Source organism: Pan paniscus, chromosome 20 (assembly GCF_029289425.2).
Source record: "Pan paniscus chromosome 20, NHGRI_mPanPan1-v2.0_pri, whole genome shotgun sequence".
Classification (NCBI taxonomy): Eukaryota; Metazoa; Chordata; class Mammalia; order Primates; family Hominidae; genus Pan; species Pan paniscus.
Window position 1 is genome coordinate 61,263,592 of NC_073269.2, and position 19,333 is coordinate 61,282,924.

Below are 19,333 nucleotides of genomic sequence, written 5' to 3' on the forward strand. Positions count from 1 at the left end.
CTCGGTAATTTAGTGGCTCCTGGTTTACCTCAAATCGCCTTAAGTCTCTCTTGAAGTGGATAGATCTTCAGTGGCAAGATACCCTCCAGTACTTTCACCCTGATGAAGTCCTGTTCTTTACTTCTATACTCACTGTTATTCTGGTTCCCATTCTTTTTTTTTTTTTTTTGAGACAGAGCCTTGCTCTGTTGCCCAGGCTGGAGTGCAGTGGCGCGATCTCGGCTCACTGCAAGCTCCGCCTCCTGGGTTCACACCATTCTCCTGCCTCAGCCTCCCGAGTAGCTGGGACTACAGGCGCCCGCCACCACGCCCAGCTAATTTTTTGTATTTTTTGTAGAGACGGGGTTTCACTGTGTTAGCCAGGATGGTCTCAATCTCCTGACCTCGTGATCCGCCCGCCTCGGCCTCCCAAAGTGCCGGGATTACAGGCGTGAGCCACCACGCCCGGCCTTGGTTCCCATTCTTATGCCATCCTCTACCTCTGCCCAGCTATCTCCACCACACTATCCATCTCACTCTCTCCTAGCCGTTTCTAATCCTTCTTTAGCAAACAATTGCTGGCTTTGCATTTCTCTTTCCTCCAAAATCGCCAAGGCCTTGACTTACTCACTGCTGAAAAAAAGAGGACTCTGTATATTTTTAAATGAAGAGTGTTGTTTTTACCTAAATCAATCTGGCCTAGTATATGACAACACAAAAAAACTCAAAGATAGAGCCCAAAAACTCACCAGCCAAGCAAGTAATTATGCTGAACCCCCTTGGACACTCTCTAATTGGATGTCCTGGGTCCTCCGAATTCTGAGTCCTTTAATACCTGCTTTTCTCCTTCTCTTATTTGGACCTTGTGTCTTCCGTTTAGTTTCTCAATTTATACAAAACCGCATCCAGGCCATCACCAGTAATTCTAGAAGGACAAATGCTCCTTCTAACAACCCCCAATATCACCCCTTACCCCAAAATCTTTCTTCAGTTTAATCTCTCCCACTGTAGGTTTCCACGCTGCCTCTAATCCTGCTCGAAGCAGCCCTGAGAAACATCGCCCATTATCTCTCCATACCACCCCCAAAAATTTTCACCGCCCCAACACTTCACCACTATTTTGTTTTGTTTTTCTTATTAATGTAAGAAGACAGGAATGTCAAGCCTCTGAGCCCAAGCTAAGCCATCATATCCCCTGTGACCTGCATGTACACATCCAGATGGCCTGAAGCAACTGCAGATCCACAAAAGAAGGGAAAATAGCCTTAACTGATGACATTCCACCATTGTGATTTGTTCCTGCCCCACCCTAACTGATACCATATATTCTGCCCCACCCTTAAGAAGGTACTTTGTAATATTCTCCCCCCACTTAAGAAGGTACTTTGTAATATTCTCCCCACCTTAAGAATGTACTTTGTAATATTCCTCCCCCCACTTAAGAAGGTACTTTGTAATATTCTCCCCCCACTTAAGAAGGTACTTTGTAATATTCTCCCCACCTTAAGAATGTACTTTGTAATATTCCTCCCCCCACTTAAGAAGGTACTTTGTAATATTCTCCCCCCACTTAAGAAGGTACTTTGTAATATTCTCCCCCCCACTACCCCGCGTAAGAAGGTACTTTGTAGTATTCTGTCCACACCCCGCCCCCCTCCCCGCCCCCCCCGCGCTTAAGAAGGTACTTTGTAATATTGTCCCCACCCTTGAATGTATTTTGTACGCCCATCTCAAACCTATAAGAACTAATGATAATCCCACCATCCTTTGCTGACTCCCTTTTCGGACTCAGCCCACCTGCACCCAGGTGAAATAAACAGCCTTGTTGCTCACACAAAGCCTGTTTGGTGGTCTCTTCACACAGATGCGCGGGACACCAGCATCCCTTCCAACTGGGTATGATAATGTAATTAACTTCTGTCAATGAGACTGAGTAGGAGTAAACATGTCTCCTTGCATTTTACCCCAGTCTGCGGTCTGAAACAGAGTGGGAACTATCCTACCCTATGAGCAAAGGCAACCCCCTGGGGAAAGTAGCTACACAGTAGGATGAGCTTGGACCCAGGCAACGTTACAAAACAGAGCCATCATCCCAACTCGGACTTTTACATGTGAAAGAAATCAACTATTGTCAGCCAGGCAAAGTGGCTCACACCTGCAATCCCAGCATTTTGAAAGGCTGAAGTGAGAAGACTGCTTGAGCCCAGGAGGTTGAGGCTGCAGTGAGCTGTGATTGCACCACTGCGCTCTAGCCTGGGTGACAGAGTGAGACCCTGTCTCAGAAAAAGAAGAAGGCCGGGCGCGGTGGCTCACGCCTGTAATCCCAGCACTTTGGGAGGCTGAGGTGGGAGGATCACGACGTCAGGAGATCAAGACCATCCTGGCCAACATGGTGAAACCCCGTCTTTACTAAAAATACAAAAAAAAAAAAAAAAATTAGCTGGGTGTGTTGGCACGGGCCTGTAATCCCAGGTACTTGGGAGGCTGAGGCAGGAGAATCACTTGAACCAGGGAGTGGGAGCTTGCAGTGAGCTGAGATTGCGCCACTGCACTCCAACCTGGTGACAGAGCGAGACTCCATCTCAAAAAAAAAAAAAAAAGAAAAAGAAATTAAAACAAAAAAAGAAAGAAAGAAAAAGAAAATCAACTGTTGTGTTGGTCCATTTGGGCTGCTGTAACAGAACACCGTAGACCTGGTCATTTACAAACAATACAAATGTATTGCTCACAGGTCTGTAGGCTGGAAAGACCACGATCAGGGCGCCAGAAGACTCAGTGTGGAGGGAGGGCCTGCTCTCTGCTTCACAGATGGTGCCTTCTTGCTGTGTCCTCACACAGCCAAAGGAGCAAGGGGTTTCAACATGTAAATTTTGGGGGGATACATACATTCAAAGCATAGCAACTGTCTGGTTATTTGGGATTTAGGGCCCAGTGGCCAGACCTACATGGTCACTAATAGACATCCCAAATGGAAAGTCAGAAAGGCAGAACAGCAAACAATACTTATTGTCACTGAGCTGACTCTCCCATACGAAACTTTATGTGTCCCTTTTTAAATTTACTTTTGCATTGTGTGTGTGTGTGTGTGTGTGTGTGTGTGTGTGTGTGTGTGTGTGTGATGGAGTCTTGCTCTGTCGCCCAGGCTGGAGTGCAGTGGTGTGATCTTGGCTCACTGCAACCTCCCCAGTTGAAGGCGATTCTCCTGCCTCAGCCTCCTGAGTAGCTGGGATTACAGCCACCACTATGCCCAGCTAATCTTTTTTTCTTTTTTTTTGTAATTTAGTAGAGATAGGGTTTCCTCGAGTTGGCCAGGCTGGTCACAAACTCCTGACCTCAAGAGAGCCTCCCGCCTCCAGCTTGCAGTGAGCCGAGATCGCGCCACTGCACTCCAGCCTGGGTGACAGAACGAAACTCTGTCTAAAAGAAAAAAAAAAAGAGATCCTCCCGCCTCTGCCTCCCAAAGTTCTGGGATTACAAGCAGGAGTCACCTCGCTTGGCCTGCTTTTGAATTTCTTAATTTGGATATGCTTAACATATCATAAGATGTACCAACTAAAGTACAATTCAGAGTTTTTCAGTATATTCACACGTTGTGCAACCATCACCACTATCTAATTCCAGAACATGTTCATCATCGAGAAAGAAACGCCATTCTCTTAGCCGTCATCTCTACCCACCGTCCCCCAGCCCCTCAAAAACACGAACCTCCTTCCTACTTCTGTGGATTTGCCTATTCTAGAAAATTCATATAAGTGGAATCATATAATACGTGATCTTTGATGTCTGGTTCCTTTCGCTTAGTATGTTTTCAAGGTTCGTGCGTGTCACACCACATGTCAGCACTTCATTCCTTTCCGTGGCTAGACAACATTCCACTGTGTGGATGAACCAACGTATGTTTATCTGTTCATCAGTTAATGAGCATTTGAGTTGCTTCTGCCTTTTGGCTATTATGAAAAACTAGCGGTGGGCCAGGCGCGGTGGCTCACGGCTGTAATCCCAGCACTTTGGGAGGCTGAGGCAGGCGGATCACTTGAGGTCAGGAGTTCGAGACCAGCCTGGCCAACATGGTAAAATCCCGTCTCTACTAAAAACACGAAAATTAGCTGGTGTGGTGGCAGGCGCCTGTAGTCCCAGCTACTCGGGAGGCTGAGGCAGAATTGCTTGAACCCGGGAGGTGGAGGTTGCGGTGAGCCGAGATCTTGCCATTGCACTCCAGCCTGGGTGACAGAGTGAGACTCTGTCTCAAAAAAAAAAAAAAAAAAAAAGCTGGGCGTGGTGGCTCACACCTGTAATCCCACCACTTTGGGAGGCTGAGGCGGGAGGATCAACTGAGGTCAGGAGTCTGAGACCAGCCTGACCAATATGGTGAAACCCTGTCTGTACTAAAAATACAAAAATTAGCCAGGCATGGTGGTGGGCACCTGTAGTCCCAGCTGCTTGGGAGGCTGAGACAGGAAAATTGCTTGAACCCGGGAGGTGGAGGTTGCGGTGAGCTGAGATCATGCCACTGCACTCCAGGCTGGGTGACAGAGCAAGACTCCATCTCAAAAAAAAAAAAAAAAGATGCTGCGGCCGGTGCAGTGATTCACACCTAAAATCCCAACACTTTCAGAGGCTGTGGTGGGAGGATCACTTGAGCCCAGGAATTCAAGGCTGCAGTGAGCCGTGATCACGCCACTGCACTGCAGCCTGGGCGACAGAGCAAGACCCTGTCTCTAAAAATTAAAAATAAAAATGCTACTATGAACATTCATGTACAAGCTTTTGTGTGGACAAAGGTTCCTGGTTCTCTTGGATATACACCCAGGAGGGGAACTGCTGGGTCCTGCGGAAATGCTTTCACTTGTTGAGGAACCGCCAGGCTGCTTGCAAAGCTGTTGCATTTTCCATTCCCACCAGCAGTGTGTGAAGGTTCAGCCTGCCGTACTTTAATGATTATTGGTGACACTCTTTCAAGTAACTTGTTGGTAATAAGAAGTCAATTAACCAGGAGAGACCAGCTGCATCTCAACCGTAATAACATCAGAGAACCCAGCAGGTGTCTGAGGGGAGCGTTTATTTCAAGCTACCGATGGGACAAACACTCCCAGGTTTCCCGGGTGCCACTGTCCGGGGCGGCATCCTCACTTCCAGCGGCCTCCAACGCGGCCCTTCCCTGCCCCCTTCCGGCTGTAGAAGAATGAGGTGGTATCAGGAAAAAGGGGCCCCTCCAGTCTCTGAAATGGGCCCCAGGCCCTCAATTCAGGAAGCCCATTCCCCAAAATATTAGCCCTCCCTGCCCAGAGGAAGCAGTGAGCAAAACAACTGTCACCTCTTTTGGGTTCTACAACTGGGGGGCAGCGGCTGGTGGTCAAAGGCCTTGCTGACATGTGGGAGCTGATATTTGGGGGTGAGTGCAGGGTGTTCATGGGGGAGCTGATGAATGTTTATGAGTCAGGGGCCAGGGTTGGGGGAGGAAGGGTTGGATGATCTGGGCATGGGTGGGTAACACGCAGGAAGGGCCAGGGTGAAAGACACAGGAAATGGGAGGAGAAGGGAGAGGGAGAGGAGGGAGGAAGGAAGAGATCAGTGGAGAAACAGAGAGAGAGATTCAGGGAAGACCCTCTCGGCTGGGCGCGGTGGCTCACGCCTGTAATCCCAGCACTTTAGGAGGCCAAGGCGGGTGGATCACGAGGTCAGGAGTTCGAGACCAGCCTGACCAACATGGTGAAACCCTGTCTCTACTAAAAATACAAAAATTAGCCACGCTTGGTGGCGCGCACTTGTAATCCCAGCTACTCAGGGGGCTGAGGCAGGAGAATTGCTTGAACCCGGGAGATGGAAGTTGCAGTGAGCTGAGATCACTCCACTGCACTCCAGCCTGGGTGACAGAGCGAGACTCAGTCTCAATAAAAAAAAAAAGAAAAAGAAAAAGGAACTGAGACCCAGGATTCCGAGAGCAGAGAGAGGAGGACAGAGAAGGAAGGACAAAGAGAAAGGGGCAGAAACTCAGGCAGTGGGGGATGGAGCCCACAGAGAGAGGGAAAGAGAGGCCTGAGAGTCAGTGGGAGGGTAGGGACAAGAGCAAGGGCTCGAGACGGTCACACTCACAACTTCTGGGCGTGGCTGATGCGGTTGTACAGCACGTTGATCTGCGGAGGCAGAAGACAGATGCTGGGACAGCCGGTGGGGACGTGGGGACGGGCCACCCACTCCTGCCTGGAGTTTGCTGGTCCCTCCCAGCCCAGCCCTGCCCTCCCTCCCTCCCTCCCTCCCTCCCTGCGGAGCTGGGTCTCACCTCATATTTCTGCTGTTTCAGCTTCGCCATCAGGTCGAACTTCTCAGACTCCAGCTGGTGGATCCAGTCCGACAGCTCCTGGGCTTTCTCCCTGGCAGGGCAGGAGGGCTGTGATGGAGGGAGCCAGGCAGACCGGGCCCTAGGCCCAGGGACGGAGAGGAACTTGGGCCCAGAGAGGTTGTGGGAACCACCCAAAGCCACACAGCGAGACTGTGAGTTCAGCGTTGTCGGCACCATTTTGTTCATATTTGAGGCCGAGTGTTTTAAAATCTGTGCCCACTTTCTCCATATCCGAGCTGGAGCTCTCGCGTTTCCCAAGGGGAGAGAAGGGTGTCATGATTAAGAGACCAGGCTCGGCAGCTCACACCTGTAATCCCAGCACTTTGGGAGGCAGAGGCCAGCAGATCACTTGAGCCCAGGAGTTCAAGACCAGCCTGGGCAACACAGAGAGACCCGTCTCTGCTAAAAATTAAAAAAAAAAATTAGCCAGGCAGGGTGTTTCCGGCTACTTGGGAGGCTGAGGCAGAAGGAACCTGGGAGGTCAAAGCTGCAGTGAGCTGTGATTGCACCACTGTATTCCTGCCTGGCAACAGAGCAAGACAAAAGAAAGGAAAGAAAAGGAGAAAGGAAAGTGGGGAGGGGAGGGGAGAGGAGAAGAGGGGAGGGGAGGGGAGAAGATGGGAGGGAAGAGGAGAAGAGGGGAGGGGAGAGGAGGGGAGAAGAAGGGAGGGGAGGGGAGGAGAGGGGAGGAGAGAAGAGGGGAGGAGAGGGGATGGGAAAATAGGGGAGGGGAGGAGAGGGGAGGAGAGAAGAGGGGAGGGGAGGGGAGGAAAGGGGAGGGGAGGAGAGGGGAGGAGAGAAGAGGGGAGGGGAGGGGAGGAAAGGGGAGGGGAGAAGAGGGGAGGGAAGAAGAGGAGAGGGGAGAAGAGGGGAGGGGAGGGGAGAAGAGGGGAAGGGAGGGGAGGGGAGGGGAGGGGAGAGGGGAAAGAAAAGGAAGAAAGAACAGAGCGAGCCCAGGCTCTGCAATTAGAAGCCCCTGGTTCAATTCCCAGCCATGCCATTCTCTGGTTTATGAATATGTCACATGACTTCCTTTAGAATCCTGTTTCCTTCTCTAGAAAATATGGAAATAAAACTGTGGAAGAGATGGCTGCTTGCCTACCTGTTAGCCCTTCTCCCTTTCTTCTAGAAATAGCCTCTTGTGCATTAGGCTGAGTTGAAAAACTACTTTGCCCAATCTCCCTTGCAGATAGGGGTGGCTACTCAGACGAAAGCAGGTCACTGGGTGCGGCTTCCAAAAGAGACTGTGTGGCTCTTCTCTTGCGTCTTCTTTCTGCTGCTTGGATCATCCATGTGAGGCTGGAGCTAGCAGCTATATTGGACTAAGTGATTTTGAGGATGGAAATATTGGGCTAAAAGTAGTGAGTGAAGCAGAAAAAATAGGAGTCTGGTCTCTGATTCTGTAGAATTGCCATACCAGCCCTGGACTAAAACCTACCTTTCCTTCCTTCCTTCCTTCTTTTCTTTCTTTTTTTTCTTGATAGGGTCTCACTTTGTCACCCAGGCTGGAGTGCAGTGACACCATCACAGCTCACCGCAGTCTCAACCTCTCAGGCTCTAGTGATCCTCTCACCTCAGCCTTTTTTTTTTTTTTTTTTAAGACAGAGTTTCGCTCATGTCGCCCAGGCTGGAGTGCAGTGGTGCCATCTCGGCTCACCACAACCTCCGCCTCCTGGGTTCAGTGATTCTCCTGCCTCAGCCTCCAGAGTAGCTGGGATTACAGGCGCCTGCCACCACGCCCGGCTAATTTTTGTATTTTTAGTAGAGATGGGATTTCATCATATTGGTCAGGCTGGTCTCCTGACCTCAGGTGATCTGCCCGCCTCAGCCTCCCAAAGTGCTGGGATTACAGGTGTGAGCCGCCACGCCCGCCCGGCCAACAATACTTTACGTGAACCATGTGCACAGGAAGGAGGGCCCACAGCGCCCCCAGAGGGCTTCCAGGAGCCTGCTGTGCACATCCTTTCCCGTCTCCACACTCAGTATCCCCACACGGGTAGTTTGAAAGGAGCAAGGTGGAAGTATTTACACCATGGGAATGGGCACGTGCTAAATCTAGACATTTTGCCCCCTGGAGAGCAGCTGTTAAACATTTACCACCAAGCCACTTTACAGCACACTAGCAAAGACTATGGACTATTGTACCAGACTGCCGGGTTCAAATCCCAGCTCTTCCACTTGCTAGCTGTGCAACCCTGGAAGGGTTACTTAACCTCTCTGTGCCTCAGGTTCCTCACTATTAACACAAGGATAATAATAGTATCTACCTCACAGGGTTGTAAACCCTCCATAGGAAGCTGCTGCTGTAATTATTATTTTTTTAAGGATGGGGTCTCACTACATTGCCCAGGCTGGTCTCCAACTCCTGGCCTCAAGCAATCCTCCCATCTTAGCCTCCCAAAGTGCTGGAATTACAGGCATGAGCCACCAGGCCCAGCCTGTAATTATTATTACTATCTCACTGCCCTTTCACAGCTCTGTGAGGTGAATTTTGTGATTATATCCTTGTTCTGCCAATGAGGAATGGGAGCCCCAGAGAAGTCAGGTAACGTGCGGAAGATCACAAAGCAGCCGGCAAAGCTGGCACTGAGCCCTGGGCAGGGGCTTTCAGTGTAAGCGGCAAACCCAATCACGGCGCCACTCTGGGGTGGTTGAAGTTTCTGAGCCACAGCCCAGGCCAGAGAACATGGAGATACAGGGGGGCTCCTGAAGGCAAGCCCCCACCAGCCTGCCGTCCTGTGGCTTTTCATGAGAGGCAGGCTGTCTTGGCTATAGATGTGAGGGACTCAGCTGGAAAATTCTCATCCGCATTCCTGGCTTGAATTTAGGTAAAAGGCACAGCCCATCCTGAGCTCCAAGGCACATCACGGAGTTAACAAAATCTCCTAAACTGGGGGGAGGGAAGTCATCTTGTCTGGCTTCCTTGGTAACACCTGTCAGATGCTACAGGCCACAGCAGCCACGAAAAGTGGGTTCAGTGACATGTTTCACAAAGAAGGCAGCAGAGGCCCAGAGAGGGGAAGCCACTTGCCCAAAGTCACACAGCACCGGAGCTGAGACCCAGAGTATCTGCCCACCCAGATCTGGGTGTGAGCTCCTTTATCCCCCTGTCTCACACCCAGGCCCCTCCACCCCGAGCCCCCCACAGCACCTACCGGAGCTGTTCCTCCCCCATGTAGTCAATTTCCAGAGGCTTCTTACGCTCGGAGAGGATGCGCACCTTCATCTCCCGCCCCGTCTGCCGCTTACCACGCTTCTGTTCTGCCTGAGGGTGGGGGAGGCGGAACAGTAAACCGGGGGCCACATCCCACAGACCACCCCCGTGTCGGGACCCACACGTCAGATCCCACAGACCATTTCCATGTTGGGACCACAGGTCTACACCCCAGGCCCATCTCCTTCAGACCTAGGAGTCCAGCCCCACTCCCTCCTCCCTCAGATCCAGGAGGAGTCCAGACCCCCCAGTCCCTCCTCTCAGACTGAGTCCAAGCCCCAGACCCTCTCGCATTAGGAACCAGAAGTCTGGCCCCCAGCCCCTCCTCCCTCAGACCCAGGAGTCCAGGCCCCCAGCCCCTCCTCCCTCAGCCCAGGAGTCCAGGCCCCCAGCCCCTCCTCCCTCAGCCCAGGAGTCCAGGCCCCCAGCCCCTCCTCCCTCAGCCCAGGAGTCCAGGCCCCCAGCCCCTCCTCCCTCAGACCCAGGAGTCCAGGCCCCCAGCCCCTCCTCCCTCAGACCCAGGCGTCCAGGCCCTCAGCTCCTCCTCCCTCAGACCCAGGAGTTCAGGGCCCCAGCCCCTCCTCCCTCAGACCCAGGAGTTCAGTGCCCAGCCCCTCCTCCCTCAGACCCAGGAGTTCAGGGCCCAGCCCCTCCTCCCTCAGACCCAGGAATCCAGGCCCCAGCCCCTCCTCCATTAGGAACCAGAGATCTGGCCCCCAGCCTCTCCCCACTCAGAACTCAGACCTCAGGCTCCTGCAGGCTGACTCACCTTGACCAGGTAGCCGCCAAAATGGGCCCCCATGTTGGACAGCACCTTCTTTTTCTTGGCATCATCCTCTGCCCGCTTCTTGGCCTCTTCCTCTTCTTTCCTCATCTTCTCCTCCTGTGGGAAGTAAGGGGTTAACCTCATGGACTCCCCTCTAGGACTGAGGGAGGAGGGCCCTGGGATGTGGAACTGGGGCACAGGGATCAGCAGACCCAGTGCCACAGAGGCCGCTGGGACATCAGAACCAGCAGAAACGCAGGTCTCCCCTCCCGGCCCTGCCAGGTCTCCCCGTGTGACCACCTGCAAGTCCCTTCCCCTCTGTCTTTTTTTTTTTTTTTGAGATGGACTCTCGCTCTGTTGCTCAGGCTGGAGTGCAGTGGTGTGATCTTGGCTCACTGCAAGCTCCGCCTCCCACGTTTAAGCAATTCTCCAGCCTCAGCCTCCTGAGTAGCTGGGATTACAGGCACCCGCCACCGCGCCCAACTAATTTTTGTATTTTTAGTAGAGACGCAGTTTCACCATGTTGGCCAGGCTGGTCTCAAACTCCTGACCTCAAGTGATCCGCCCGCCTCGGCCTCCCGGAGTGCTGGGATTACAGGCGTGAGCCACCGCACCTGGCCCCCTTCTCTGGGTCTTAATATCCTCCCAGAAAACATCGAAATGGAGAAGAAATGCCTGCTTTTTCTGCATGTCTCCAACCTGAAATAGCCTATAGTGAACTCTGCTGTATGATCTCACTCCAGATGCTCAGCCTGTCTGGGCCACAGTCGCCCTTAGTCTCAGGAGATGAGAATATCTGTTTTGAGGGGGTCAAGGAAAGTAACTGGTGATAAGGCCAGGGACTGGGGAGATTAAAGAGGCTGATGGCCTTGAGCCTGAGGAAGGGGTTCTGGAATATTTAGCGAACGCATTACGACATTCGAGAAACTCTTCATTGAATGTTCCAGAAATAGTGGTTTGTCCAGGCTGAGCCCCGTCTCCTTATGGTGGACATGAGGCTTTTTGTACACCCAGCACTCCGTACCTGAATTAGTTTCCTTTCTGTTTTTGAGATGGAGTCTCCCTCTGTCACTCAGGCTGGAGTGCAGTGGTGCAATCTCTGCTCTGTTCACTGCAACCCCCACCTCCTGGGTTCAAGTGATTCTCCTGCCTCGGCCTCCCAAGTAACTGGGATTACAGACATGTGCCACCATTACCAGCTAATTTTTGTATTTTTAGTACAGACAGGGTTTCACCATGTTGGCCAGGCTGGTCTCAAACTCCAGGCCTCAGGTGATCCACTTGTCTCGGTCTCCCAAAGTGCTGGGATTACAGGCGTCAGCCATCACGCCTAAACTTAGTTTCCTATCTCTGCTATAATTTGCAAACGTAGTGGCAGAAAAACAATGCAAATTTGTTATCTTACAGCTCTGCAGATCAGACATCTGAAATTGGTGCCCCTGGGCTGGAATCAAGTTGTAAACAGAACCAATTTATTCTGGAGGTTCTAGGGGAGAATTCATTCCCTTCCCTTTTCCAGCTGCTGCCTGCATGTCTGGGCCCATGGACCTTCTTTCATCTTCAGAGGCAGCCATGCAGCATCTTCAAATCTCTCAGTGTGACCCTCTGGCCTTCCTCTTATAAGGACCCTTGTGATGATCTTGCCCTTCCCCACAGATAATCCAGGACAACCTTCCCATCTCAAGATCTTTAATTTAATCACATCTGCAAAATCCCCTTCACAGCTGGGTGACGGGCAGGTGGCTTGTGCCTGTAATCCCAGCTACTCGGGAGGCTGAGGCAGGAGGATCACTTGAGCCCAGGAGTTTGGGAACAACGTGGGCAACATAGAAAGACCCTATCTCAAATAAAATAATAATAATAATAGTAATAATAATGATGACGATGGCCAGGCATGGTGGCTCATGCCTGTAATCCTAGCACTTTGGGAGGCCAAGGGGGTGGATCACCTGAGGTCAGGAGTTCAAGACCAGCCTGAACCAACATGGAGAAACCCCATTTCTACTAAAAATATAAAAATTAGCCGAGCCTGGTGGCAGGTGCCTGTAATCCCAGCTACTCAGGAGGCTGAGGCAGGGGAATTGCTTGAACCAGGAGGCAGAGGTTGCAGTGAGCTGAGATCGCGTCACTGCACTCCAGCCTGGGTGACAGAGCGAGACTGTCTCAGAAAAAAATAATAATAATAATAAAAAGGAAAAAGAAGAAAATGGAGAATCCAGGCCGGGCACGTTGGCTCATGCCTGTCATCCCAGCACTTTGGGAGGCAAAGGCAGGTGGATTGCTTGAGCTTAGGAGTTGAAGACCAGCCTGGACAACATGGCAAAATGCTGTCTCTACAAAAAATAAAAAAATAAAAAAAAACTAGTGGGGCAGAGTGGTGCAGCCTGTAGTTCCAGCGACTCTGGAGGCTGAGGTGGGAAAATTATTTGAGCCCAGGAGGTCCTAGTTGTAGTGAGCTAGGATCACACCACTGCACTTCAGCCTGGGTGACAGAGCAAGACTCTATCTCCAAATAAATGAATAAAAAATAATAATAGGCCGGATGCGGTAGCTCACACCTGTAATCCCAGCACTTTGGAAGGCTGAGGTGGGCAGATCATGTGGTCAGAAGATCAAGACCATCTTGGCCAACATGGTGACACCGCATCTCTACTAAAAATACAAAATTTAGCCGGGCGTGGTGGCACGCACCTGTAGTCCCAGCTACTCAGGAGGCTGAGGCAGGAGAATCGCTTGAACCTGGAAGGCGGAGGTTACAGTGAGCTGAGATCGTGCCACTGCACTCCAGCCTGGGCGACAGAGCTAGACTCCGTTTCAAAGAGTAATAATAATAGTAATAATAATAATAATAACAAAATGGGCATCCGGCTGAAGAAGTAACATTTGGGCTCTCAGGGCAGGGGAGGCACCCACCGCCAGCTTAGCCTGACGTTCGCGTTCCTTCTCAGTTCTGAAGCGCTGTTGCTCGGCTCTCTCTGACCGGCGCCGCTCCTGGGAAACGGAGAAGCATAAGGGGGTGCAGGGACGTACCCCCAGTCTTCCTTCCCCAGAGTAGGCTAATAAACAGGTTGGAGTGTGGCCACCGACTTGGGTGAATTCCCGAAAGCCTAAGGCTCAGCTCTGTACTAGAAGGAAAACTATTATCTGCATCTCCCAAGATGCAAGGGATCCACATGGAGGGAGGAAGACCGGGGGGAACCCGGACTCTCGGCTCACAATGCGCTCCTTCAAGGCAACCAGCTCCTCTTCCTCCTTCTTCCGCTGCTCGAAATGTACATCGATGAGTGTCTGCAGCTCCAGCAGGTCTTTCTCCATGCGCTTGCGGTGGATGTCCTGCAGGACACACGGGGAGCCTGTCCTAGGAGACCCTGGAGGGGGCAGCAGCCTCCCAGCACCTCCCCCATGCAGGATGGTGAACTGGCCCGTTTCCCAGGACGGTATCCAGCAGGTGGCAGCAATGCCTCGTGTTTGACACTAATCAGCTCTTCCAAGGACAGGCTTCCCAAAGACGGGAGTGGGGAGTGGGGACCGGCGCCTTTTTTTTTTTTTTCCTCCCAGGCTGGAGTGAAATGGCGCGATCTCCGCTCACCGCGACCTCCGCCTCCGAGGTTCAAGCGATTTTCCTGCCTCAGCCTCCCGAGTAGCTGGGATTACAGACACCTGCCACCACGCCCGGCTAATTTTTGTATTTTTAGTAGAGACGGGGTTTCACCATATTAACCAGGCTGGTCTCGAACTCCTGACCTCAGGTGGGTCACCTCAGCCTCCCAAAGTGCTGGGATTACAGGCATGAGGCCCCGCGCCCGGCCGGCGCCTTTTCATGATTGACACAAAGGCCCCTTAAAAACTAGCAACTGCGCCTGCGGAGGGGTCTCTTGTCACTTACATCGAAGTCAACGCGCTCCCCTTCTGGGATCTTTGGCGGGATCAAAGGAGGCACCACGGGGCGGCTGAGTGGACAGAAACACAGAGACCATGAGTGGCCCGACCTCCCTGAGCCACCTCCCACCTCCGGGATGTGCCGTCCAGTGAGGTAGCCGCCAGCCCCGGGAGGCTCCTGAACGTGGAGGGTCCCAGCTGAGGCAGGCTGTCAGTGAAACACACAAAAGAAGGTAAAATACCTCACTACTCATGTGTTTTTGGTTGTTGTTGGTTTTGTTTTGTTTTTTTGACGGAGTCTCTCTCTGTCGCCCAGGCTGGAGTGCAGTGGCGCGATCTCGGCTCACTGCAAGCTCCGCCTCCCGGGTTCACGCCATTCTCCTGCCTCAGCCTCCCGAGTAGCTGGGACCACAGGCGCCCACCACCACACCCGGCTAATTTTTCTGTATTTTTAGTAGAGACGAGGTTTCACTGTGTTAGCCAGGATGGTCTCGATCTCCTGACCTCGTGATCCACCTGCCTCGGCCTCCCAAAGTGCTGGGATTACAGGTGTGAGCCACGGCGCCCGGCACTAATCATGTTTTATACTGATTACATGTTGAAATGATAAAACATTATATAACAGATTTAAAAAACTGTGCTATGAAAATTAATTTTTCCTATATTGTTGTACTTTAAAAAATATGCCTAGTAAGAATTTTTTTTTTTTTTTTTGAGAGTCTCACTCTGTCACCCAGGCTGGAGTGCAGTGGCGCCATCTCTGCTCACCACAACAACCTCCACCTCCCAGATTCAAGTGATTCTCCTGCCTCAGCTTCCCGAGTACTTGGGATTACAGGCGCCTGCCACCATGACTGGGTAATTTTTGTATTTTTAGTAGAGACGGGGTTTCACCATGCCGGCCAAGCTGGTCTTGAACTCCCGACCTCAGGCGATCTGCCTGCCTCAGCCTCCCAAAGTGCTGGGATTACAGGCAGGAGCCCCTGCGCCCAGCCATTTTTAAATTTTTTGTAGAGATGGCGTTTCACAGGCTGGGCGCGGTGGCTCACGCCTGTAATCCTAGCACTTTGGGAGGCCAAGGCAGGCGAATCACTTGAGGTCAGGAGTTCAAAACCAGCTTGGCCATCATGGTGAAACCCCATCTCTACTAGAAATTAAAAAAAAAAAAAATTAGCTGGGCATGGTGGTGCGTGCCTGTAATCCCTGCTACTCAGGAGGCTGAGGCAGGAGAATCGCTTGAACCCCGGAGGCAGAGATTGCAGTGAGCCAAGATCGTGCCATCGCACTCCAGCCTGGGTGACAGAGGGAGACTCTATCTCAAAAAAAAAAAAAAAAGAGATGGCGTTTCACTATGTTGTCCAGGGTGGTCTTGAACTTCTGAGCTCAAGTGATCCTCCCGCCTCAGCCTCCCAGAGTGCTGGGACTATAGGCGTGAGCCACTGCGCCCAGCTTTTAGTAAGAAATTGTAAGTGACGTGTGTGGCTTGCCATCTATTTCTATTGGGTGGTGCCGCTCTGAGGCTCAGCCCTCAGCCTGCTCTGATTTCCTGCCACTTCCTTGGAATTCTCTTTTCTGGGTTTCTGAGACAGTTAAGAGCGATTCCAAGATGAAGCAGACAGGACTTAGGGGATGCTGGGCAAGGGGAGGGAAGAGGTGAGGACAATCCCCAAGGGTCTCTGGGCCAGGGGGCCAAGTGTACAGCAGGGCCGTCATCTCCATCTTGGAAAAGTCGATAAGCTCCATCAGGGCGTCATGTGTGGGAATAAAATATGGCTTACCATATTGTACAGGAATAAATACCGACTTGCCTCCCACCCCTCTGGCTGTTCCATCCCTATCTCCTGGCCCCGACAGCCCCGTGAGCTGCCAGTGAGCTTTCCTTTTCCCTTTTCTCATCATCAATGCCATTCACTCCAATGACTTCAGGTATCATCAACTGCTGAGGACTCGCCAACTGTCTCTGGTCCAGACTCTCTCCTAAGCCCCAGACTCAAGCTAACAGGTATCTCCTGAACTTTTCCCACCTTCCCACACATGACGTCCTGATGGAGCTCACCAACTTCTCTGAGAAGGAGATGGCAGCCCCACTGTCCACTTTGTTCCCCAGCCCAGAGACCCTTCGGGGTTGTCCCCATTGCTTCCCTCCCCTTGCCCAACAATCCCCAAGTCCTGTCCCTTTGCCTTGGAATCCCTCTCAGTCCATTCCCCCACCCCACCCCACCCCTTTTATTTTTTTTTTTTGAGATGGAGTTTCACTCTTGTTGCCCAGGCTGCCGTGCAATGACACGATCTTGACTCACTGCAACCTCTGCCTCCCGGTTCAAGCGATTCTCCTGCCTCAGCCTCCCAGATAGCTAGGATTACAGGTGCCCACCACAATACCTGGCTAATTCTTTTGTATTTTTAGTAGAGACAGAGTTTCACCATGTTGACCGGGCTGGTCTCAAACTCCTGACCTTAGGTAATCCGCCCCCCTCAGCCTCCCAAAGTGCTGGAATTACAGGCATGAACCACTGCGCCCGGCCCCATTCCCTTATTTTTATTTATGTTTTAGAGACAGGGTCTTGCTCTGTTGCCCAGGCTGGAGTACAGTGGTGTAATCATAGCTCACTGCAGCCTCCAAATCCTGGGTTCGAACAATCCTCCTTCCTCAGCCTCCTGAGTAGCTGGAATCACAGGTATGTGCCACTGTGCCCGGCTAATTTTTTAAACTTTTTTGTAGAGATGTGGGGGATCTCATTTTGTTACTTAGGCTGGTCTTGAACTCCTATCCTCAAGTGATCCTCCCAGCTGCCGCTGCGCAGGCAGAGGGCACAGTGTGTGCAAAGGCTCAGGGGTATGAAAGCACAGGCATGGCTAGAGAACCATGAAACGCTGTGTGTCTGTCAGTGGGGAAGGCAGATGCTAGAAAGGTCCGCTGGAGCCAGATGGGGAAGGCTTTGAATGCGGCTAGTTGCTTTGACTGCGTCTTAAGAGTAGTGGGGAGTTGAGGAAAGATTCTGAGCAGAGGAGGGGCAGGGTTAGCTCTGGTGTTAGAAAAGTCTCTCTCGAGTCATGGAGGAGGATGAGCCACAAGCTGCAGGCAGGGAGGCCAGAGAGGAGGCTGGGGTGATGGTAAAGGCGCGAGGGGAAGAGGGACCACTGGGTGGAAAGAAGGAAACAGACTGGCTGGGCATGGTGGCTTGCGCCTGTAATCCCAGCACTTTGGGAGGCCGAGGTGGGAGAACTGCTTGAGGATAGGAGTTCGAGACCAGCCTAAGCAACATAGCAAGACCTCATCTCTACAAAAAGAAAAAAAAAAAAAAGCCAGGTGTGGTGGCACATGCCTGTGGTCCCAGCTACTCAGGAGGCTGAGATGGGAGGATTGCTTGAGCCCAAGATGTTGAGGCAGTGGGCCAGGATTGGGTCACTGCACTCTAGCCTGGGTAACAGGGTGGGGACTATGAGGACGATGAAGAAGAAGGGGAAGGAGAAGGAGAAGGGGAAGGGGAAGAAGAGGAAGTGGAGGAGGAGGAGGGAGGAGGAGGGAGAGGAGGGAGGAGGGAAAGGGGGAGGGAGGAGGAGGAGGAGGAGAAATGTTGACTGCTGTTTCAATTTCCTCCCTCCATCTCTGCCTTTCTCACACCTTGTCTCTGGGGGTAGAGGGAATATTTAGGAAGATGTATGACTGGGGCCCCCCACCCTGTAGGATCTCACCTTGGTTTGGGGCGTTCCTCTTCTGTTGGTGGTGGGGGATAAAAAGAGATAATTAGCAAGAGTTTAGAGGAGAGGGGCTAGGCCTGACACACCCTGGGGAGGGACCCCCCAAGCCTCGGCCCCCAGGAGCCCCGGGAAGGACTCTGGAGTCCAGTTCTGGAGGAGGGGGGATGGGGAGAAGAAAAGAGGGAAGGAAAGTCAGGGTGGCTGTAAAGGAGGAAGAGGGTCACACGCATCAGATATACATTCAGAACTGGTGTGGGGACCCCCCACCCCCACTGTCTGCATACCCAGGAGTGCAAACCCCCAGACCTTTCTCTATTTATATGCCCAGAGCTCCTGCTCTCCTCCATTAGGACCCAGCAGTGCAGGGGGTCCCAACCTCTGTCTTCATTCAGTGACCCCAGCGCTCTCTCCCCAGCTCGCCCCCTGCCCACCGCCCACCCCCCCCTCCTCCGACCTTGGAGACCCTGACTCCCAGCGCTAGCCTCCTCTGCAATCCTAAATTCCAAGCCCCAACCTTTGAATGTATATGGGGGAGAAAATAACAGACAAGGTTGGAGGCGAAGATAAGGGGGGACGGGGTGGTGCTTCTCCGCAAACATCCAACCCTTCTATAAAGATTCCTCCAGACTGGGGAAGAAGGCTTGGGTGTCGGTCCCTTTAAGAAGGAAGGGAAAGGGTTAAAGCCACTGCGGGGCCATTTCCCTTCCCGGCCCCGAGAGGGCGCAGGAGCTCTCAGGGGCTTAAAGGACCAGGCCTGGGGGCGGGTTATGGGGGCGGAGGGAGGGAAGGGTGGTCTTGGAGGTTGGGGCCCGAGGATATCGGGGGTCCCCCCGGGCCCCCGACATCGGTCTCGGGAAGCGAAGCAGCCGCGGTTACCTGGCTCTGCCACCGGCTCCGGCTCTTCGGGGGCTGGGGAGGGGAGGGAGAAGCAGCGAGGGTTTGGGGAGCGAGGGGGGAGCGGCCACGCCCGGGCGCGGGAGGGGAGAGAGGGAAGAGACGTGAGAGGCTGTTAGAGGACCGGGAGCCGAGGCCGTCGGGAGCCCCATCCCGCCCCCTCCTCCCGGGCCCAGCGTCCCCGCCCCCCGCCCCCCCACCCCCCAGCTCCAGACCTGCGGAGTCCGGGACCTCACCTTCCTCCTCCTCCTCCGCAGCCTCCTCTGGAGATGGGGGCACAGAAGAGAAGGCGTTAGGAGCTGGGGGAGGGATGGGGGCGGTGGCCAGAGACCAGGGTTCCAGTCTCTGCTGGACGGGGGACCCTCTGGCCTCGGCTGCGATGGGCACGTTCCCCCTGGCGGTGCACGGATGGCGCGAGGAGACGCGCCAGACCCGGAGAGGGCGGGCGAGGGCCCTCCGGCTGAGCCGCCCCTTCCCCGCCAAAGTGCCACACTCCTCGCCTCCCCTCCCAAGAGCTCCTGGGCGTGTCCCCATCCCATAGGGCCGGCCCACTCCCTAC

General features: G+C 53.0%; 1 protein-coding gene across 2 annotated transcripts; it reads right to left on the reverse strand.

Annotated features, from left to right (window-relative positions):
• Positions 1-5,021: 5,021 nt before the first annotated feature.
• On the reverse strand, positions 5,022-19,323 carry TNNT1 (troponin T1, slow skeletal type). 2 transcript variants are annotated; one of them, XM_008959169.4, is made up of 11 exons: positions 19,011-19,323; positions 18,757-18,789; positions 17,875-17,896; positions 14,186-14,249; positions 13,516-13,632; positions 13,213-13,290; positions 10,303-10,416; positions 9,475-9,584; positions 6,260-6,350; positions 6,073-6,113; positions 5,022-5,151 (listed from the first exon to the last, which is right to left on the reverse strand). In XM_008959169.4, the coding sequence occupies exons 1-11, from the start codon at positions 19,306-19,308 to the stop codon at positions 5,106-5,108; spliced, it is 1,014 nt and encodes a 337-aa protein (XP_008957417.2). In that variant the 5' UTR covers positions 19,309-19,323; the 3' UTR covers positions 5,022-5,105. The 2 variants fall into 2 exon arrangements, with proteins under 2 accessions (XP_008957417.2, XP_034801233.2); XM_034945342.3 differs by lacking the exon at positions 18,757-18,789.
• Positions 19,324-19,333: the final 10 nt, after the last annotated feature.

What these genes read in the sequence shown, in the direction of transcription:
- TNNT1 (XM_008959169.4), bottom strand. Translation starts at nt 19,308, where the DNA reads ATGGGGACACGCCCAGGAGCTCTTGGGAGGGGAGGCGAGGAGTGTGGC. An exon ending in TTGGCGGCTACCTGGTCAAG is followed by an intron (nt 9,585 to 10,302) that starts GTGAGTCAGCCT and finishes CCCCACCCTCAG; the next exon opens with GCAGAACAGAAGCGTGGTAA. An exon ending in TGAAACAGCAGAAATATGAG is followed by an intron (nt 6,114 to 6,259) that starts GTGAGACCCAGC and finishes CTGCCTCCGCAG; the next exon opens with ATCAACGTGCTGTACAACCG.